Below are 23,092 nucleotides of genomic sequence, written 5' to 3' on the forward strand. Positions count from 1 at the left end.
CAACAATACAAGTCACAGAAATAACTAATGGTAAGGTTGTTTAACCTTTGGCACAAGCGGAAGTAACAGTCGAGATGTTGCACAAAAAAAACATTTTTACAACTTTAAGTTCTATTATCCCATTGCATTTACTCTCCATCTCCAGTACTGTGGAGACCTTTTTCAACAATATTTTACATAATGCTATAGCTAGGTTTGTAGAAGTCATTTCTTATTTCAGAAATACATTAATATATACATGTAATTACTCTTAAATACTTGCAGTATTATAAATTCCTTGGCATTAGAGGAAAGACAGTGTTCATAAACCTAATGATAATTGTTACCAGCAATTGTTCCCTGCGTCTGAATATGTATCCTTGCCTTCTGTGCAGTATTATTAAAGTTGTAGTCATACGGACCACAAAAACTCAGGCTGGGGCTCTTTAAGATTTCAAGGTTGGCATCAATACATGTAAATGAATGCATGACAATTGTCACATGTTAAAATTTCTTACAAAAATGTATTAAGTTAAATACTGTATTGCTGTTTCTATATATTGGTGGATATATTAAATATTAAATAACTCCATTATTCAAACTATACTTAAACATTTTTAATCAAATTGGGAACAATAGCTGTTTGGAAAAAAAAGTGTTCCTTTGATTTGAAAAATATATATATATAATCAATCAATCATATCAATAATAATAAGAAAATACAAGTTTTTAAAGCTAACTCATAAATATTTATATCAAATACAATTATCAAATTTTGCCAAAAGACTGAAAAATCTTTAAACATTTTTAGTCATATTGACCTTTCCTAATGCCACACCAAAAAAAAAAAAACATTTGTAAGAAAAAAAGTGCTATGCTAAAAACCTGTTAATGGGTTAATTGTAAGATACCTTACCAATGATTTAACATTGCATTATATGCAATTTTACTGTAAAATAATTATATGGGTTTCGGAAATATGAAATGCCATATAATTTATGGTTAAAGACAGTAAAAGGACATTACCAGACTTTCTTGTGTGAGACATTATATATGATTATATTCATATAAATAGTTTTGTTTCTTCTGTCTGGCAGTATGGCAGATTTGGCATGCAAAATCATTTCTAATCAAATTCAGTACATGCTGTGAAAGTAGCAAATTCAGTTCAGATGCAGCCATTCTAATGCATGGCTCCATGAGAGCTCATGCTGCCTTTCATTAAAACGACATCATAGGAAATATGACAATCATTAAAAAAAAAAAAAAAAATTTGAGGGACAATAAAGCATCAGCACCATCTTTATCCTAACTGCCTGAAGTAAGCGTTTTAACAGAGCTTTCTCATGACTTCAATGTTTTTCACACTCTCTTGTTATTTACTGTGGCTAGCAGAGGGTGCAGACAGATCGTGCTCCAGCCTGGTGTTCACCTGCTGGCCTGGAGGTCCAAAGACAGGGCACGGAGGATGACTGGCTGCTGAGGGACCTGAAGGGTAGAAGTGCACATCCACAGCCACAGAGGTCATGCCCAGGGACACACAATGGGACAGCAGGAGGGGAGAGAAACCGTGGGAGATATTGATGCTGTGGCGTACAGGAGTTGAGGAGGGATCGCTGGTCTGGAGAGTCAGGGATGAGCGCAGGCTCTCCCCCTGGACAGGTGCTGGATGGGCTGGAGGAGGTGAGGGGGCATCCTGACCTGGGTCAAATTCTCTGCTCCTCCAGTCCTCCATGCACTGCAGCTGAATGTCAGAATGTGGTGAGGGAGTGACCTTCCCCTCCTCAAATATAGTCTCCAGCTAATTCAGAATGAAAAAAAGTTTTTAGAAGTTGTTAAAAAGAAAATAAATAAATTTTGCTTTTTATAGCTGTGAATTGACCCACAGACTGACTTCTTTATGTCTGGATGGAGTCCCCTAGACTACAGTGCTGTATGTGTAGAAATAAAACTATTCATTTCAAAATGAATCTATTAATTCAATAGAAAAGGAAAAACTTTGAAGATTGATCATGCTGCTTTGTTCCACAAAACAAAAGTGAATGATGAGCAGGGGCTGATAAGCTCCATAAAAGACAAAAAAAAAACACCTGCTAGAATGACCCATGCGCTTAGATCATATGATAACTTTTTTGTTCATTAAAACTTAGCTTTTTTTTATTTTATTTTTATTTTTTTTAAGAAATTAATTCAGCAAGGATTCATTAAATTGATCAAAAGTGACAGTAAAGATGTTAAATAATATTACAAAGGTTTCTATTTCAAATAAACGTTGCTCTTTTGAACTTTCTGTTCATCTAAGACACTTGAATTGGCCAAATTAATTATGGTTTTTACAAAAATATTAAGCAATACAACTGTTTTCCACATTGATCATAAGAAATGCCTATCGAACTGACTTCTGAGCGATCATGTGACACTGAAGACTGGACTAATGGCTGCTGTAAATTCAGCTTCGCCATCACAGAAATAAATGATATTTTAAAATACATACTTAAATAGAAACCAGCTGTTGGTTACTTTTTTTACTGTATTTTTGATCAAGCCTTGTAGTCTCAGTGAGCATAAGAGACATTCGATGTCAGGTATCAAGATTCTCCTTCATATGTTTGGAATAAATTTAGTTAAAGAGGTGAAAAACACCACGAAGGGTCAGACCTGATCCTCTTGTCTGGGCTCTGGGTGAGTCTCCACAATTACTGGCAGGCCCTGGGTGGACTGGACACACTCTTGCACATCATCAGACGGTGGCTCCATCATCAAGATGGATGGGCTGGCTTCTGTTGGGAGCGCTCTTGTCTCCGATGTGTTGGGGCTTTGCCCAATAACAGCCATCAAATTATCATCTTCAAATGCCCTAAAATGTGGCACCATTAAGAAAGTTACACAACTACTATTGAATTAATACAACGCTGACACAGGCATTCTACGATTTTTTTATGCTTTCAACAAGACTAACTTGTTATCATATGTCGTTTCCATTGCAACATGTTCCCCATGCCTGCAAGGCCCACATATTCCCCTCAGAGCTATGAGAAAAAATAAATATATATATACATGAACATCTTATTTATGAACTCATCACAGGCTGAGAGTAAAATGAGTATCAAGGTTTGTTTTTAGTAAATAAATGATATATCACCTGCCCTCCCTGTCGGTACAGCTGCAGGATCATTTTTCTGAACCAGAGAGTAAAAGGTCATGGCAATGAAGATGAATGCCAACGAAACACCAACTCCAACCACAATGGGAATATCATGCTTCTCAATCACAGGCAACCAAGAGTGAGATTTCTCCTTTTCCCTGAGGAAAAGAAGGTAATATAATATGGAAAAGCTCAAAGAAGCCATTATAGTTTATTGAGAAGGAATTATTTCAGGACACTGAAAAATGATAAATACCTTTTAATCATTGCAGCAATACCATAATTAAATCATAAAATCAATAAAGATACTAATATAATTTCAGATGGTCTTACATTTCTCTGCAGTGCAATAATGTGTTTTGGTGAACGTCAGTAATTTTGTGTTCATTGTTAATTATTTCACAATACATCGCCTGAAGGAACCAACCTGAAACCAAACACTTTCAGCATGCTTCAGCAATTTCTCAGATAATAAAAAAAAGGAACAAGATGATTTTTTTTTTCACGCATGTATTCTCGTGAGAACATGTTTAAGTATTATGGCACTGCTGACAAAAAGTTGTCACATTTCAAGCTGTCAAATATATATCAATGCTCATCTTGGATTTAAACCAAGAAGAAAATCTATACAAGTTCCTAAAAGAATTGCTTTCTTCTGAAATTGCAAAACACAGTTTAACTGTCTTCCATCCTGTGTTACACATAGGTCTAAAAAAGGTAGTGTCACGATTTTTTAAGAGCCCACACAGAAATATATCTAATTCTGTCACATTCAATGTGTTTACAATTATGAAAAGAAATATGGCTTTTTGTTTAAAAGGTTACTGTGAATAAATGACTTTTCATATTATTATATTATTATATATTATTATAATAATATTAATATTAGGAAATATACGATTTCTTCTCTGCTGTAAATGGCAAAAGAACTGAGAAGCTCATTAACAAAGAGGTTCATTTGATCACCAACCTGTTATTATTGTCAGTGGTCCTCCTAGGGGCTTGTGAGGTGTTTTTCTTCAGTGACTCAACAAGTTCTGTGTCATTCGTCACTGATGACTTGGTATTTCCAGACTGCTTGATGATTTGACTCTGATTCTGATGCTGTTCTACAGGAGCCGAGGCAGAGAAATTCTTTACTTCCACTAAAGTTAAACCTGTAGTCTGAGTTTGTCCACTAAAGGACTGGGCACTTGTCACGGAAACACTCAGATTTTTTTTAAGCTGGGTATGGAAATATAGGTCTGCTGGGAAAGGGATGTTTGTGTTTGGTTTTGTTACTGGAGGTTTTGTGACCTGCTCTGTTATTTGGATATGTTGACGTGCATCCTGTAAAAAAGTATCTCTGAGTGGGGGAAATGGTGTAGGTTTGATAGGCACAGGGGTTGGTTTTTGTGTTTGAATGGGCTGTTTGTTTTTCTCAATAAGTCCTATGCTAATGCCACTTGGCTTCAGTGAAATAAACTCTGTAGTGTCTTGGGTAGATTCAAAATTCAGGTATGTTGGTGAGTCCTCCACAAAAGCATATAACTCTGCACCAAGGGAGAAAAGAACATTTTTTTTTTAGTTTTGCAAGAAAAATCTCTAAGATGTGCTATTATACTGTTGTTTATTGAAGAAGGACTTACGGGAAATCTTGGTATAATCTTCAGTTGTTTGTTGAATGTTTTCATTTATCTCTCTATTACTCAGAGGAAAGGAACCATAACCGTAAGGAAGGGAATTAGTAAATAGCTTTTGCTCACTCTCTGGAACCTGCAAGGTTGGAAGAAAACAACTAATCTTAGATCCATGATTTTTTAACAGATGCATGTATTGCAAGGTATCATTCAACCAATTTAAAGAACTAAACCAATGAAAATGGTCAAGATGGTGGATAATGTTAATGGAAATGGCAAAGTACTCACAAAACAATGACAGAGTCAGTCACGTGTTGTGAGGCTAATGTCACGGATGGAACAGTATGACTATCTCTGCATATTGCATTACTCACAGGGGGCATAATCGTTTCACTCTGTGCTTCCTTATCAGCTGGGGCATCAGAGTCAGCTTTAAGTTAGAGCATTTGGCTGGTTAGATAAAACCAAGATGTGCAAACATGAAACTGATGTTTATTGACTGAAGCTATGAGAACTAAAACAATCATAGTTCTCCTGCATTTGCTCACCGGTTACAGTTATGATGACACTTCTCACATCCTGACCGACTCTGTTTTCTGCAGTGCACTGATACGCTCCTGCATCAGACCGATGGATGTTGGAGATTACTAATGTCCCATTATCTGTAAAATTCATTTTAAAATGAAGTATCAAAAATGATGGCATACAAGAAAAAAATGGTAAAACCACAGTCTGTCCAAAATGTAACAAACCATCAATGTGTATCTGTTGTGGGAGTAAGACCAGAGAGTTTAAACCAGACAGTTTTGGTGAATTTTGTATCGATGCAGTTCTAATCCAAGTGTACTTGACAGGAAAATCTCCAACAGCTCGACAAGGGAGACTAACAGGTGATCCCTCTGAGACAGTGAGCGATGCAACGAAGGAAACAATGACTGGTTTCACTGAAAACAAGAAGATATGTCAAATTTGATCTAATTTTGAGAATTAGTTGACTTTACTTAAAAAAGAGAGGAAACCCATTGCCTTAAAAATTAAGCAAATAAACCTCATACCTTACTGATAAACATCAGTTATGTTAACTTGACTTTTTTTTTGAGTTACACTGGCAATATACAGTTATTAAAACAAATTATTATTATTTTTTTAATGTTCCAATAACTTAGGCTGATTAAACCACAATTATGTAAACAATGTAAAGGTAAATAACCTAAAACAAGTCTTAGTTTCCAAACACTTTAAGTATATTCTCAGCTACAAATGGTACAAAATGCAGCAGACAGAGTTCTTACTAGAACCAGGAAGTGACTGTGTTTGCCCAGTTCTGTCAACACTGCACTTGCTCCCTATTAAACATTGTATTCGTTTTAAAATCTTGCTAATTACTTATGAAGCCCTGAATGATTTAGCTCCTCAGTTCTTAAATGAGCACTTATCACATTATGGTCCTTCACGTCCGCTGTCAATTCATAACTCAGGCCATTTGATTATACCTAGATCAATCATAACGAACTGAGGGTGGCAGATCCTTTTATTTAGCATCCAAACTCTGGAACAATCTACATAGCATTGTTCGGGACATATTCTGTCAAATTAAATCTACAACCCGAATTCCGGAAAAGTTGGGACGTTTTTTAAATTTTAATAAAATGAAAACTAAAGGAATTTCAAATCACATGAGCCAATATTTTATTCACAATAGAACATAGATAACGTAGCAAATGTTTAAACTGAGAAATTTGACACTTTTATCCACTTAATTAGCTCATTTAAAATTTAATGCCTGCTACAGGTCTCAAAAAAGTTGGCACGGGGGCAACAAATGGCTAAAAAAGCAAGCAGTTTTGAAAAGATTCAGCTGGGAGAACATCTAGTGATTAATTAAGTTAATTGATATCAGGTCTGTAACATGATTAGCTATAAAAGCTTTGTCTTAGAGAAGCAGAGTCTCTCAGAAGTAAAGATGGGCAGGGGCTCTCCAATCTGTGAAAGACTGCGTAAAAAAATTGTGGAAAACTTTAAAAACAATGTTCCTCAACGTCAAATTGCAAAGGCTTTGCAAATCTCATCATCTACAGTGCATAACATCATCAAAAGATTCAGAGAAACTGAGAAATCTCTGTGCGTAAGGGACAAGGCCGGAGACCTTTATTGGATGCCCGTGGTCTTCGGGCTCTCAGACGACACTGCATCACTCATCGGCATGATTGTGTCAATGACATTACTAAATGGGCCCAGGAATACTTACAGAAACCACTGTCGGTAAACACAATCCGCCGTGCCATCAGCAGATGCCAACTAAAGCTCTATCATGCAAAAAGGAAGCCATATGTGAACATGGTCCAGAAGCGCCGTCGTGTCCTGTGGGCCAAGGCTCATTTAAAATGGACTATTTCAAAGTGGAATAGTGTTTTATGGTCAGACGAGTCCAAATTTGAAATTCTTGTTGGAAATCACGGACGCCGTGTCCTCCGGGCTAAAGAGGAGGGAGACCTTCCAGCATGTTATCAGCGTTCAGTTCAAAAGCCAGCATCTCTGATGGTATGGGGGTGCATAAGTGCATACGGTATGGGCAGCTTGCATGTTTTGGAAGGCTCTGTGAATGCTGAAAGGTATATAAAGGTTTTAGAGCAACATATGCTTCCCTCCAAACAACGTCTATTTCAGGGAAGGCCTTGTTTATTTCAGCAGGACAATGCAAAACCACATACTGCAGCTATAACAACAGCATGGCTTCGTCGTAGAAGAGTCCGGGTGCTAACCTGGCCTGCCTGCAGTCCAGATCTTTCACCTATAGAGAACATTTGGCGCATCATTAAACGAAAAATACGTCAAAGACGACCACGAACTCTTCAGCAGCTGGAAATCTATATAAGGCAAGAATGGGACCAAATTCCAACAGCAAAACTCCAGCAACTCATAGCCTCAATGCCCAGACGTCTTCAAACTGTTTTGAAAAGAAAAGGAGATGCTACACCATGGTAAACATGCCCCGTCCCAACTTTTTTGAGACCTGTAGAGGAAATCAAAATAGAAATGATCTCATTTTGTGCATAAAATTGTAAACTTTCTCAGTTTAAACATTTGCTATGTTATCTATGTTCTATTGTGAATAAAATATTGGCTCATGTGATTTGAAAGTCTTTTAGTTTTCATTTTATTAAAAATTAAAAAACGTCCCAACTTTTCCGGAATTCGGTTTGTAAATTAAAGACCCATCTGTTTAACTTGACATTCACATAACAGACTATCACATTTCTAATATTCAAATCCGTTAAAGGATTGTTAGGCTGCATTAATTAGGTCAACCAGAACCAGGAAAACTTCCCATAACCCCCAATGTATTTGCTACGTCATAAGAAGAAAGGCATCTACGCTAATATTAGTCTGATTCATCCTTATTCCGAGGTCACCATAGCCACCAGATACAGTCCGTATCCAGAGTAGATGCTGGATGAGCACTTAGAGACAACCTCTACAGCCCTGAATGTCAATGGAGACCTCTGTACAATCTGACCTGTGTTACAGTCTGGAATTAAGCCACATCATTTTCTTTTTTGTCTGGCCAGAGAAGAAACCCCCCCCCCCCTTCTTTCTAAGCCTGGTTTCTCTCAAGGTTTTTATTTTCTCCATATCGGTCACAGATGGTTCAGATGGTTTTGGTTCCTTGCCACTGTTGCCTTTGGCTTGCTTGGTTGGGGACACTTAATTTCTGGCAATATTTTCAGCTTTATTGCACAGACACTATTTGAACGGAACTGAGCTGGACGATGACATCAATAAATCAATGATCTGACTTCAACTGAAAAAAAAATGTTTTCTTATGTCCTCCTACATTACCGACACACTATTTTCCTGTTTAACACTGTAAAGTTGCTTTGACACAATCTGTATTATATAAAGCGCTATATAAATAAAAGTGACTTAACAAATAATATGCTGATTCCCAGAGTGCTTTGAAGCATGAAAAAATCTAGCAATGACTTTGTTTTACTAATTTCCAGCTTTAATTGCCAGTTTTGTTGCCAGTGTTTGTTGTCATTTTTTTTAATGTTCAGAGCCTTATTACCAAATTAATTTGATTGCAACCATGGTTATGTTTTGCATGCTGAATTTTGATGTCTGTGTGTGGCGCAATTAAGATTACCAACTAGCTCCACGGTACCCATTAATAGTATGATGTTTATGATAGAGGTGTTAGTAGTACAATTTTAATAGACCATAACTTTACATTGCCACACAAAATGTGAATGAGTTTATGATCTATTTGGAAGTTAGATCACTTCTTAAAAGAAACCCATGGAACTAAATGATCAGCATAATAATAAGTGTATTTATACATCCTATTATTTCAAAGAATATCATGAAATGTTAGTTCATGGTACTTTTTGCTAGTATGGTATTTTTACAAAGGGAGATTACCAGCAACCCGAAGAGTCATAGTTTTCTGATCATGACCCAGTGTGTTGGAGGCTGTGCATGTGTAATGTCCTTCATCATACGTTCTCACTGATGAAATGTAGAGAGTTGTGTTTCTTAACCTGGGAACAAAATGAATTCACATGCACCACCTGCTAAACAATAACTACAATTATAGTTAATAAACTCTTCATGCAAAACATACCCCATTATAATTTTGCCTCCAGTTTGGACAGACCGGCCCTGCTTTGACCACCTGATAAAAGGAGCAGGGTGTCCTAACACCTGGCAGTCAATCGTCACTTTAGCACCTACAGGAGACGTCACTTCAGTTGGCCAGATAGTCACGGATGGAGGTTCTGAATAATAAGGTCAGATTGACCATAGAAAAAAATATAATTATGGGAGCTGGGCAAACATAATGAAGAGTACAAGTCACAAATGATCAGCCAGTCAGTTTTTTAAGTCAGGGTTTTATGGATTAGTTAACTTCCATCTCTCCATTATAAAACTACAGGTGTTTCAGGACATTTTAGTAGAAATTACAAATTAAATTTAATAAATTGATTAAAATCATATGATTCTTAAAAAAAACTAGAAATTTAATCATATAACTTTTATACAGGATTTAAACAAACATTATTTACAAAATTCACACTTAACCCTTTCAAGCTTTTTATTAAATACTCAGGGTTATTTCAAGAGAAGTGGGGTACTCTCCACAGTTTTTAACAAATTTATAAACTATGATTATTAATTACAAATTATTCTGCATTAATAATTACATGGTCATTCGGCAGATTCTGTCAGAGCCTGATTTCAGTAGGCAAAAAAATAAATAAATAGTTTTTTATGATTTCATAAACCTTTCTCAGAAAACACCTAAATCAGGATCTGACAGATCTGTGGGTTAAGAAGGCCAAATAATTCCTTACCAAGAACATCCAGGAAGATTGTTTTGGACGTGATAGCTCTTTTGAGATGTGAATTAGAAGCTGTGCAGAAATACAATCCACTGTCTGTCTCCTGTACACTGAAAGACAGACTCACAATTAAAATATGCATACATTTTGACTGTTTTCTCTTATTGCATGATTCAGTTTACAGATAGTACTATGCAAGTTCAAATATGAGCATGCACACAAACATACACAAACATCACAGTTTAGCAAAAACAGAGCACATAAATGGACAGATAAGAATGAACTACAGAAAACTAACAAATCCACACAACACACCTGTGGAAGACCAGGTCTCCATTATTATCAAAAGTATAATGCAGTCCTGTCTGGAGGAGTCTGTTGTTCTTAAACCAGGACACTTCAGCCTGGGGTCTGCTGTGAGGAGGCCTACAGTAAAGAGTCGCAGCTTCACCCTTCCTCGCTGTTAGGTTGGCAGGTTCAAGAACAAAGCTCCAATCCATAACTGTGTGAAAAGAGATGAAAGGATATGCTAAATAGAGGACAGGTGTGAACAGCTGCCCCCTGGAATGAAAGTGGGTTCATCTGAAAAGGAAGTACCTGCAGGAAGGAGGTATGCTGGTTCAGATATCACTTTCTGCCTCTCATTGCGAGCTTCACAGAAATACAGGCCCTCATCTTCTGACAAAACTCTCCTAAGAACATGATTTTCACATTGCTTTCACAATGTCTTTTATTGTAAGTATTTAACTGAATGGTATTTTTTAAATATGCATGTATTAATGGCTGTATATTTCATAGGACTCTATTTAATTGAACCCATTTATTCTTAAAAAAATGTATGTATTTTATTGTTGTAATTGCACACTTTTTTATTCATAATCTGCCATAGAAAACCCTCACTGAAAAATCAGCAGTTGTCCATCCTTTTGCAGATCCCATCTAGAAGAATTGGGTAAGGAATTTCCATCCTTAAACCACTGAACTGTGGGAATGGGGAAGCCTTCAACAAAGCAGTGCATTGCACTTTCCATTTCAACAGGTACAGTGACATTTTGGGGGCCTTCAATAATCTTTACATCTTCAATGGATTCTGTGAAATAGACACAAAGACACTTGTATTCATATACCACAGTAATAAGCCAGAGTCAGAGTTGAATATGCAAAATATATCTGAGTTGTATCTCTCCATCTTACCATGCACTGTCAGAGTTGCTGCTTGACTTGCTTTGCTTATATTGAGCAGGGGATTGTGGGTGACACAAATATAGACTCCTTGGTCTGCTTTGGTGATGTTAGTCATGTGCAAAGTGCCAGAAGTTTTCCTTTGACTCCCTCCTCCATACTGTCCCTAGTGGTAATATTTAGTACTTAGCAATGAAAGATTATTAAACTTATCACAGAGTCCTATATAATTTCTACTTTTGATGAAAAGTTATCGATCTGACTGCACAAGACCCACAATCTCCATGCATTAGTCATAGTCGTCTTGTGGAGTTGTGGAGTGCCATGAATTATTTAGTCTAGTTCTGTACTAACCAATCATTTTAACTAATTATCAACCCTCTTCAACTAGCCAAATTCTCATTTGATAAGACTTTTAGAGATTTTAAAGGAATAGTTCACCCAGAAATTACATTTTTATGTTTTTATCAGCTGTTTAGACTTTCCTTTTGATGGCAGAGAATCTATTGGTGAGCATGTGATGTAAAGCTAAATTTCTCCAAATCTTTTATAATAAAGAAACAAATTAATCTACATCTTGGATGGACTGGGGGCAAATAAATTCAGCAAATTATCATTTTTGGGTGAACTGTTCCTTTAACAGGAAAAATATCACCAAAAAATATAGCATTTTGTCATAACTTTAAGTAAACTAAAGTAAATTTACTCTGTAAATATAGATTAGTCTTCAGATCAATGTTTTAAAAATAGTAAAAATAAAACCAGCTTTTGATTGTAAGTTATTTAATTATAGTCCTCATCGGGTGGGCTACCAGTGTGTGTAGCTTCTAGATTTAGGTGTTTTGTGGTTCTGTACCTGAATCTGGTTTCCTTTGGTGAGAATTCTGCCGTTTTTTAACCATGAAATCTGAGCGGGGGGAGAACTATCACCAGAGACACACTGAAGGAAAACATCATGTCCCTCTTCAGTTCTCATGGACTGAGGGTGAAAGAACACATCTTCCAGGCCTACAAATGACATTACAATCAATGACAATTTGTAATACACTCTTAAAAAAGGTGTTTCAAAAGGTTCTTCAAGCGATGCCATAGAAGAACCATTTTTGGTTCCACAAAGAACCATTTAGTCAAAGGTTTTTTAAAGAACCATCTCTTTCTTACCTTTTTATAATCTGAAGAACCTTCTTTTGCCACAATGTCATGAGTCAGGTTGTCTCTTCTCTCTCACGCATACTCGCGCACACACACATACACGCACACGCACACACACACACACACACACACACCCACACACACACCTCATTATTCACCTGGTAGTCATTACTATTAGCGCTCGCGCTGATTTGATTTGACACCTGTTCCTACTTTGCTCTGAGTGTTCACCCTTTATCTGGTGTTGGTTTTAGTAGTTTCTCTGTCGGATTATTGTTGTATGTCACACGTTCGTATTGCTGCTAGTTTGAATTAAGAATTGTACTCACGTTTATTCTGTCTTGTTTGTCTGGAACAGTCGAGTTTTCCTGTTGTCTCTGTTTCCTGCTGTACCGATGAGTGAGTAACCTGCGGTGCTCACCTGACTGAGTTCAACTCCTGTGCTGCTACTGCCTGCTTCATGGAAGCCTTGCTTGGCTAATCCTCAGACAGGAGTCAGCTCATTATTTCAAGATCCCGTTCTGTGTGCTTCTACTACAGACTGCCTTTGTTAAGATTATTCAATTAAAGGCAGTTTATTTTTCATCTCTGCTTTTGGATCCTTCATTTATCATTGTGACAGAATAATCCGAGCAGAGCATGGATCCAGCAGAGGAGGTCCGAACAGCGGTCGAGATACAGGGGAGCTTGCTTGGCAGACATGAGGAACAGCTGGTCGCCGCTCATGAGGCGATGAAGAGCCTTTCAGCCCAGGTTTCCGATCTGTCTGCTCGTTTACATCATCTTCGCGAGGAATCAGCCGCGTCTCAGAGTCGTCAACTGGCATCGGAACCACGGGTCAACAATCCGTCCTGTTATGCGGGTGAGCCAACGGAATGTAGAGCGTTTCTCATTCAATGTGAGGTTGTCTTCTCACTTCAGCCCCAGACGTACGCGGAGGACCGGGCTCGCATTGCTTATGTTCTCTCTCTCCTCACGGGACGAGCACACGAGTGGGGAACGTCGGTCTGGGAGGCTGAGTCTGCATGTTGCAAGAAGTACCGTCTTTTTAAGGAGGAGATGTTGAAGGTCTTCGACAGGTCCGTCTTCGGCAGTGAGGCTTCTCGTCTGCTTGCTGTTCTTCGCCAGGGCAGAAGATCGGTAGCTGACTTTGCGATTGAGTTTCGCACCCTTGCCTCCACTAGTGAATGGAATGAACCTGCTTTAATCGCTCGCTTCCTAGAGGGACTGAATTTAGACCTGAAGGAGGAGATTTACGCGCGAGAGGCGCCTACGGACCTCGATCAGCTTATCGACCAGGCCATCCATTTGGATAAGTGTTTTGAGCAAAGACGACGAGTTCGCTCTTTCCCCACTTCTGGTGAGACCTTTTCTGCTGCAACTCCCGTCCGAAACCAGCCTGACGCGGAGCCCATGCAGCTGGGGAGCATGCGCATTTCTCCGGAGGAGCGTCAGCGCCGTATAGTGAACCGTTTGTGCCTTTACTGTGGTATGGCCGGCCACTTTGCTTCCGCCTGCGGTTTAAAAGCCAAGGCTCGCCAGTAGACGGAGGAGTACTGGTGAGCGCTTCTGTCATCTCCTCATCGTCAAGGTCTCGAACCACAGTTTCTGCTATTCTTCGTTGGGCTGGTCACTCTGTTACTGGACTCGCGCATATTGACTCCGGGGCAGAGGGTAATTTTATAGATGAGAGGTGGGCTCGTGAACTCAAGATTCCTCTGATCGATCTCACTGATGTAACATCTGTCTTTGCCCTGGATGGTAGAGAGCTCACCTCAGTTCGTCAGGTCACCAGTCCGGTTAGTTTGACGGTATCAGGAGACTGTTTCTTTTTATGTTTTTCAATCTCCCTTCACCCCCATTGTTTTAGGACATCCCTGGCTTATTCTTCATAATCCACAGATAGATTGGGTTAAGGGGTCTATTCATTCATGGAAATTATCTTGTCATTCTAATTGTTTGGTTTCTGCTGTTACTCCCGTTTATTCTCTTTCTGTTTTTCAGGAGGAACCTGATGATTTGTCTGGGGTCCCGGAGGAGTACCATGATCTGCGGGCGGTCTTCAGCCGTTCCCGGGCGGTTTCTCTACCGCCTCACCGTCCGTACGATTGTGCAATCGATCTCCTTCCCGGCACAACGCCCCCGCGCGGTAGACTGTACTCCCTTGCGCCGCCCGAACGAGAGGCTCTGGAGAAATATCTTACGGAGTCTCTTGATGCGGGAATCATTGTTCCCTCTTCGTCTCCCGCCGGCGCAGGGTTCTTCTTTGTCAAGAAGAAGGATGGGTCTTTGCGTCCTTGTATCGATTATCGAGGGCTGAACGACATAACGGTCAATAATCGTTACCCCTTGCCCCTTATGTCGTCGGCTTTCGAGATCATACAGGGCGCAAAGATCTTTACTAAGTTAGATCTGCGCAACGCCTACCATTTAGTGCGCATCAAAGAGGGGGACGAGTGGAAGACTGCGTTCAACACCCCTGTCGGTCACTTTGAATATCGGGTCCTTCCGTTCGGGTTGGTCAACGCCCCCTCTGTGTTTCAAGCGTTAGTGAACGATGTCTTGAGAGACATGATAAATGTTTTCGTGTTTGTGTACCTGGATGACATTTTAATTTTCTCTCCATCTCTCCAGGTACATGTTCAACACGTTCGTCGTGTCTTGCAGCGTCTTTTAGAGAATCGCCTTTATGTTAAGGCTGAGAAGTGCGTCTTTCATGCGCAGTCGGTTACGTTTCTTGGTTCGGTCGTGTCTGCAGAGGGGATTAGTATGGACCCTGATAAGGTCCGGGCAGTTCTCGATTGGGCGGTTCCTGAGTCTCGACTTGCGCTCCAGAGGTTTCTGGGATTTGCAAATTTTTACCGGCGCTTTATTCGTAATTTTAGTCAGGTTGCCGCTCCTCTTACCGCTCTCACCTCGTCCAAGATTCGATTTGCTTGGTCAGAGGCTGCTCAGGATGCGTTTGATCATCTTAAGAGGCTTTTTACCTCCGCACCCATCCTGATCACTCCTGATCCTGAACGTCAATTTATTGTTGAGGTCGACGCCTCCGACATTGGGATAGGAGCTGTCTTGTCGCAACGCTCTTCCCAGGATGACAAGGTTCATCCGTGCGCTTTTTACTCCCACCGTCTGTCGCCCGCGGAGCGTAACTACGACGTTGGTAACCGGGAGCTCTTGGTGATCCGTCTGGCGCTCGGTGAATGGCGACACTGGCTAAAGGGAGCGAGTGTTCTATTCATCGTCTGGACGGATCATCGCAATCTGGAGTACATTCGCTCTGCAAAACGTTTGAACTCCGGTCAGGCCCGCTGGGCTTTATTTTTTGATCGTTTTGATTTTTCTATTTCATTTAGACCCGGCTCCAAGAATCTCAAACCTGATGCTCTTTCTCGGCAGTTTGACTCCTCAGAGGGCTCCTCGACCGATGAGGTGATTTTGCCTCGGCACTGTGTGGTCGGGACAGCTGTCTGGGGAGTGGAACAGGCGGTAAAGCGTGCACTTTCGCGCATCTCGAGGCCACCCCGCGCTCCGGAGGGAACGTTGTATGTCCCTGAAGTTGCGCGTTCGACGGTGCTTCGCTGGGGTCACTCTTCTAAATTAGTCGCCCACCCCGGGGTTAGAGGTACGCTTGCTGCTATTCGTCGGAGTTTTTGGTGGCCCACTCGTGAGCGCGATATTCGTCGGTTTGTTGCGGCTTGTCCCATTTGCGCCCAGACCAAGTCTAATAACAGTCCTCCGGCGGGTCTCCTCAGACCACTTCTCATTCCCTCGCGTCCCTGGTCTCATATTGCGTTGGATTTCGTCACGGGGCTTCCCCCGTCGGCTGGTAATACGGTCATCCTCACCGTCGTGGATCGTTTTTCTAAAGCTGCGCGCTTTATTCCGCTTCCTAAATTACCGTCGGCTCAGGAGACTGCGCAGGTTATGGTGAATCACGTTTTTAAGATCCATGGTCTTCCCTTGGACATTGTGTCTGACAGAGGTTCCCAATTCACCTCTCAGTTCTGGAAGGAATTCTGTCGTCAGATTGGGGCTTCCCCCAGTCTGTCATCAGGGTTCCACCCACAGACCAATGGGCAAGCCGAGAGGACCAATCAGATTCTTGGTCGCATGTTGCGTAGTCTCACCGCTCAGAATTCCGCGTCTTGGTGCGAGCAATTGCCCTGGGCTGAATATGCCCATAATTCTCTTCCTTCGTCTGCCACTGGGTTATCCCCGTTTGAGAGTTGTCTCGGTTACCAGCCGCCTGTTTTTTCAGCACAAGAGCCGCTGGTTTCAGTTCCGTCTGTCGAGGCTTTCATTCAAAGGTGCAAGCGTACCTGGAGGAGGGTGAGAGCTGCTTTATGTCAGACCAGGGAGCGAACTCGTAGGGCCGCTAATCGCCGCAGAATTAGATCTCCCAGATATATTTGCGGTCAGAGGGTGTGGTTGTCCACCCGCAATCTCCCTATTCAGGAGACGTCTCGCAAGCTCATGCCTCGTTTCGTCGGACCTTTTTCTATCGTTAAGGTCATCAGTCCAGTCGCGGTTAAGCTTAGATTGACCGGTCAGTTGCGTCGTGTTCACCCGGTCTTTAATGTGTCCTGTATTAAGCCCGTTATTCGTGCTCCCGCTCGTCCCGTCCTTCCCCCTCCTCCTATTGATGAGGGGGACTCTATTTACAGAGTCTGCAAGCTCCTCGATGTTCGCCCTCGGGGACGTGGCCACCAGTTTCGGGTGGATTGGGGGGGGTACGGTCTGGAGGAGAGGCGGTGGATTCCAGCCTGGGACGTCCTGGACCGCTCGCTGATTGATGACTTTTATCGGTCCCGCCAGGCCCCTTCTTCGAGCGTCTAGTGACGCTCGTTGAGGGAGGGGTACTGTCATGAGTCAGGTTGTCTCTTCTCTCTCACGCATACTCGCGCACACACACATACACGCACACACACACACACACACACACACACACACACACACCCACACACACACACCTCATTATTCACCTGGTAGTCATTACTATTAGCGCTCGTGCTGATTTGCTTTGACACCTGTTCCTACTTTGCTCTGAGTGTTCACCCTTTATCTGGTGTTGGTTTTAGTAGTTTCTCTGTCGGATTATTGTTGTATGTCACACGTTCGTATTGCTGCTAGTTTGAATTAAGAATTGTACTCACGTTTATTCTGTCTTTTTTGTCTGGAACAGTCGAGTTTTCCTGTTGTCTCTGTTTCCTGCTGTACCGATGAGTGAGTAACCTGCGGTGCTCACCTGACTGAGTTCAACTCCTGTGCTGCTACTGCCTGCTTCATGGAAGCCTTGCTTGGCTAATCCTCAGACAGGAGTCAGCTCATTATTTCAAGATCCCGTTCTGTGTGCTTCTACTACAGACTGCCTTTGTTAAGATTATTCCATTAAAGACTGTTTATTTTTCATCTCTGCTTTTGGATCCTTCATTTATCATTGTGCCACACAAATAACCTTTTGTGAAATGTAAAGGTTCTACAGATGTTAAAGGTTCTTTATGGAAATATTTAGACAAAAAAGCTCTTCTATGGCATCGTGAAGCAACTTTATTTTTAAGAGTTTAAACACCTGACTCGTCCTGTGTGCAGGTTTTTGTGTGTAACCATTAAAGGGATAGTCCTCCTAAAAAAGAAAATTATTCATCTTCATGTTTTTCCAAACCTGTTTGACTTTTGTTTTTCTGCTGAACAAAATACCGCAAATATATTTTGAATTAATAAAACAGTTTTGGTTGCCATAGATTTCCGTTTGGAACAACTTGACGGTGAGCAAATGATGACAGAACTTTCATTTTTGGGTGAACTATCCCTTTAACAGCATATGTCTTATTATTGTTTCAATAATTAATAGGAGTATACAATATACATACATGCTTTGCTGACCATGACAGTTGTTTGAATCTGTTTGTTGCCTCTTTTTGCACTACAGGAATAATTTCCCAAATCTTCCTCTTTTAAGAAGGGAAAGAAAAGTGTGCCATTGGCCAATTGATGAACCCTTCTGTCCAGACTTCCATTGTCTCTCTCCCATTTCACTGATAGAGGATCCTTCAGGCCAGAGTCAAGCACTGTGCAATTCAGCATCAGAGACATATTTATAATCCCAACTCCATCTTCAGGTAACACTGAAAATACTGAGCAAAAGAGAAAAGTGTGCAAGCATGGAAATAAAATAAAGAAACAATTGTGATAAAGTAAAAATAATTAAAGAAGATTATAATATATTGTTTTTTTAGAGATATAAAGTAAACAACATTTGTTATAAAAACATTGTAAAGCGTGAAATGTTTTTTACAGGGAGCCATTTTTACCAGCTCTGAAAAATTACTTTTGTTGTTGCACCCTAATGTAATCAGGCTGATTTAGACATATTGAATAATATTTTTGAATTGGATATAAAGAGTTAATTTAGATGCTAGATGTTTTAGATGTTTTAATATACAGTGTAAAACAAGATTAAATAATTATGTTTGCAGGTTTTCTTGCATTTTGCATAACAATGTGTTTCCACATATTTACTTGGAATATACATATATATATATATATATATATATATATATATATATATATATATATATATATATATATATATATATATATATATATATATATTTTATTAATCATAATTTAATAAAAATGATATCATTAACCTAGCAATTAGTAAAAAGAGAAGTGTAAATATGTCTCATCTGTAGCAGGACTCTTTAGACAGAGCCAAGTGCAAGCTTTATCAACACAAAGGCGTAGTCAAACAGGCAAGGTTGCAATCCAGCAAACAAGGTAATCCGGGGCAGTGGCAAAAGAGTAATCCAAAGGAACAGGCAAGGGTAATAATCCAAGTGTACAGTCCAAAGTAACAAATTATCAAAACAATGAAACAAGGCAATGGCAGTGGCAAATAAAAACACATGGTAGAGCCCGCAACAGCAAAACAATACTTTGCCATGTGGATGTGAATGAGTGCAACTTAAATAGTCCTTATATTTATTTATTTATTTATTTATTATACAAACAGATATACAATTTACCGGTGACAAATCAAATACAAAATAACCAAGGTCAACAAAACATACATGACAGCCAACATGATTGCTTGAGTGAGTGTGTGTGTGTGTGTGTGTGTGTGTGTGTGAGAGAGTGTGTGTGTGTGTGTGTGTGTGTGAGTGTGTGTGTGTGTGTGTGTGTGTGTTACTGTGTGTGTGTGTGTGTGTGTGTGTGTGTGACTGTGACTGGGTGTGAACTGGAAACAGCTGTAGGGGTAATCAGTTCCTGGCATGGGGTGTTATGGGAGATGTAGTCCATGAAACAATGGTACAGTTTAAAGAGGGAGTTCCCTCTATAGGATCTCATGGACACTCCAGATGGAGATCCTGACACTTCACTTTACATTACTTTGTTCTGTTTCTTTTTTAATCATAAAATTGTTTAAATTAAATTGTTTAAATTAACCCACATTTTAATGTGGTGTCAGGTGTCTTCTGTATGTCTTAGAATATAGTACAGAAAACACAATGTATGCATCAACTGTAGTCTAAATAATTTTATATTGCATTAGCATTTGCTTACTGTTTACAAAGTAATAACCAGTTATTCCATATATTCAGTGTATGTTTCAGCACATTAAATCTCATTTTAAATGGGGATCACTTTGAGGAATCAGGGCTAGTTTGAAGTCCACTGTTGCTAGGTTACACGTGGAGCAGCACAATGTTTTGTCAAGCCTTTTGTCAAATTATGCAAGCGTATAAAACATTTGCATGGCACACATGCATGTTTATAGGCCTGTTTAGCAGAATAAAATCTAGCAAAACAACAGAAATACACTTGCAGCTACAATACACAGGTACACTCACCTAATTCAGACACAGCTGGATTAATAAACCTTATAGAAGAGGACAGAAGGAGCCAGAGTGAACAGGACATCTGAACTGAGCTCCATACAGGACGAGACATGCTAGCCCTCTTCATCTGTGCCTTTCAAATTAAGATAATAGTCCATAGCATAATTCCTCATCTGACCAAATGCATTCATGCACTGCAAAACAAAAAGTCCAAAGTTCTCATATTAAATGCAGTATTCAACATAACTGCCTTTCATAAGATAAGATAAACAGATAGCAAGCATAAAGTAGTGCATATCAAAACATTTACTGGTGTGAGCGTGTCTTTAAAGAAATCACAACTCTCACACAGTGCACCAGCACCTCCCCTCCCTCTCTCTCTCTCTCTCTCTCTCTCTCTCTCTCACACACACACACACACACACAAACACTGCATATTCCTATTTTGGTTGTGTTTCATTACCACTATTATCATCACAGCCAGCCTTTGTATACTACAGATCTCTTTACTCTCTTCAATAGACTGGCCACTTTACACCACACAGCAGCAAACCCTCCATTTACTGATCGTAACATGAAAAGAGCAGGGGCGCTTTGTACTTAGAGGATCAGTGGGAAAGCTTATAAGGAATGGTTTGAACTTTATCACATAAGCTTTCATTGCCACTGTGTCCATGTAGGGCGGTCTTAGTTGATTGTTTCCCTAATATGCCTAGTACATGGGAGGAATGAGTTATGCTATGATGCTGTAAATATGATTTTCTCTGAACAGACCAGAGACCACAGTAGATGAGTTCAATATAGTGAAGATATCCATAATTAGACTTCAGAAGCTTATCATTTAAACTGAATGAATGTGCATAGTTTACATTTGTGGAAAAATCAGTAATCAGTGGGAATTTGGTACAGGTTTTCATCTGTTTTAGTGCAGTCTTCCGGTCCTTCAATTTTTAAAAAACAAAATTATAACTCAATATGGGTTTCGGATTTACACATAATGTGTAAAAAAAAAAAAAAAAAAAAAAAAAAAAAAAAATTATATTACGCGCTCTGCCTCGTTCCCTTTCTTGAGATGATTAGACCTTGGTTCCTTGGGCTCCATTCGGCCAGTTTGTATTTGTTTATACACTTCAAGCATTGCTGCCCTCAACATGAGGGGCTATTTGGGCGATTCTCATGGTAGTTTAGCATTGCTAAACATTTATTAGCATTTTATTAATTTAAGTTATGGTCTAAGAGGAAAATTAAGAAAAAAAATGGGAGGAAGAGTATGCTGGCATTGTTTTATTATTGCTTTGTCTTTCTTTCTTTATTATAATTTTTTTTTTCATTAGTTATTTTTAGGTGTATGCTTTACATGCCATAGAAGTCATCTTTCTCTGCTTATAACTTGTTATACATTTTGACATTTTTAGACCGTCCAGTGTATTATGACATTGGTACATGAGTATTGGGAGAGCAGGTGAGTACTCAAGAGCAAACAGAAATCCCATGAATGAGTGCTTCAGCCTTATGACTCATCTGGATGGCCCATAGACAGCAGGTGGGTGAGCTAATGGGATCTAATGCCAGGAGCCGGGGGTGTGTTTTCTTTAGCCAAACAACACCCCATTAAATGAAGAAGCAGTTTAGCAATTCATTAAAGTATTAAATATTTGATCCCCTTACAAATACAATCTAAGCACTACAGAGAAGGAATTTAATATGTCTGGCATGAGTCAAATGAGGATATGTGGGGGGGGGGGGATTAAAATAAAACTTTAGAATAACATTTCATAGTTTACCTATTTATGTAAATCTCTGAATTAAAGTTTAGCTTTAATGACTGATAACATATACTTTTAGTTGAATTCAGAATCCACCTGCAGCCATTCTCAAAAATGTAAATATAGAAAAGTATCCAGCTGGAATACTAAAATAAATCTCTAAATGTATTTGTTTGTTTGCAATTTGAGCAGTTAGCAGCTGATTTTAAAGATTTGCTTATGTATACTGAATGTTCATTCTATTGATAATGACTGCTGTTTGACACTATTAATCTATGAATATTTGTAATTATTTTTATTATGTAATTTTTTACCATGTAGACAGACAGTGAGAAAAACTATTTCTCAAAGGATATTGAAACTTTTTCATAGAACTGAATTGTTCAGCATTTTAACCAGTTTGATTGATTTTCAATCTAAACAAAGATTAATATCCTTTTCTAATATCTAAAATTTACTTTCAACCATTTTTCAATTATTTTTGAGCAAGACATACTCCCATAATATATATATATATATATATATATATATATATATATTTTTTTTTTTTTTTTTTACAGTGTAGCTGTAAACGGTTAGAGTTGTGTTCACTGTCAAGGTAAAAAAAAAAACTGTTGTATACTGTTGTATATACATAATTGTGTTGATTGTATTTTCTGTTACTGTGTTGTGCACACTGCACCTGCGTGTCAACATTTGTCACATGAAAAATCATTAGATTTACAGTACCAAGAGAAGTCTTATGTCGTGATTAATTGAAAATTAGTAAATTTATGTTTGTATACATCATTATATAAAATGTAAAATAAATCAATGTAACTATTTTGCATTGCCTATGCATATATAATTATTTTAACAATTGCAAAAATACTGCACTTACCCATGAAGAGCAGAAGTGTCAAGCCTCATGCAGTGCAGCATCTCTGTCAGAGAGCACTTGTGTGTCTTCTGCTTTATCAAAGCAACAGGCTTGATCTAATGATGGAGCAGCAGACACACATACAGCACACAGATGGGTTCCGTGGCAGAGCACCACCCCTCCACCGTTACAAACAATATGAGA

The 23,092-nt window shown here is 39.3% G+C and overlaps 1 protein-coding gene across 4 annotated transcripts; it reads right to left on the minus strand.

The window, feature by feature from the left end:
* Positions 1-847: 847 nt before the first annotated feature.
* LOC132137502 (hemicentin-1-like) lies at positions 848-23,027 on the minus strand. 4 transcript variants are annotated; one of them, XM_059547543.1, is made up of 19 exons: positions 22,910-23,027; positions 20,276-20,457; positions 18,293-18,556; positions 12,124-12,275; positions 11,280-11,433; positions 10,986-11,175; positions 10,683-10,777; positions 10,401-10,587; positions 10,098-10,195; positions 9,368-9,521; positions 9,166-9,284; positions 5,292-5,687; positions 5,118-5,173; positions 4,753-4,879; positions 4,095-4,656; positions 3,122-3,282; positions 2,939-3,008; positions 2,638-2,836; positions 848-1,780 (listed from the first exon to the last, which is right to left on the minus strand). In XM_059547543.1, the coding sequence occupies exons 2-19, from the start codon at positions 20,388-20,390 to the stop codon at positions 1,355-1,357; spliced, it is 3,525 nt and encodes a 1,174-aa protein (XP_059403526.1). In that variant the 5' UTR covers positions 20,391-20,457; positions 22,910-23,027; the 3' UTR covers positions 848-1,354. The 4 variants fall into 4 exon arrangements, with proteins under 4 accessions (XP_059403526.1, XP_059403529.1, XP_059403520.1 ...); XM_059547546.1 differs by lacking the exon at positions 22,910-23,027 and having other exon boundaries at positions 5,292-5,405; positions 5,496-5,687; positions 20,276-20,657; XM_059547537.1 differs by lacking the exon at positions 22,910-23,027 and having other exon boundaries at positions 20,276-20,688.
* Positions 23,028-23,092: the final 65 nt, after the last annotated feature.

Source organism: Carassius carassius, chromosome 4 (assembly GCF_963082965.1).
Source record: "Carassius carassius chromosome 4, fCarCar2.1, whole genome shotgun sequence".
Lineage (NCBI taxonomy): Eukaryota > Metazoa > Chordata > Actinopteri > Cypriniformes > Cyprinidae > Carassius > Carassius carassius.

Excerpts from the sequence above, each read along its gene's own strand:
- LOC132137502 (XM_059547543.1), bottom strand. The coding sequence starts at position 20,390 with ATGAAGAGGGCTAGCATGTCTCGTCCTGTATGGAGCTCAGTTCAGATG. Across the intron at positions 9,522-10,097 it reads AATCTTCCTGGATGTTCTTG|AACCTCCATCCGTGACTATC; the intron begins GTAAGGAATTAT and ends CTTATTATTCAG. Across the intron at positions 3,009-3,121 it reads TGTACCGACAGGGAGGGCAG|CTCTGAGGGGAATATGTGGG; the intron begins GTGATATATCAT and ends TTTTTCTCATAG.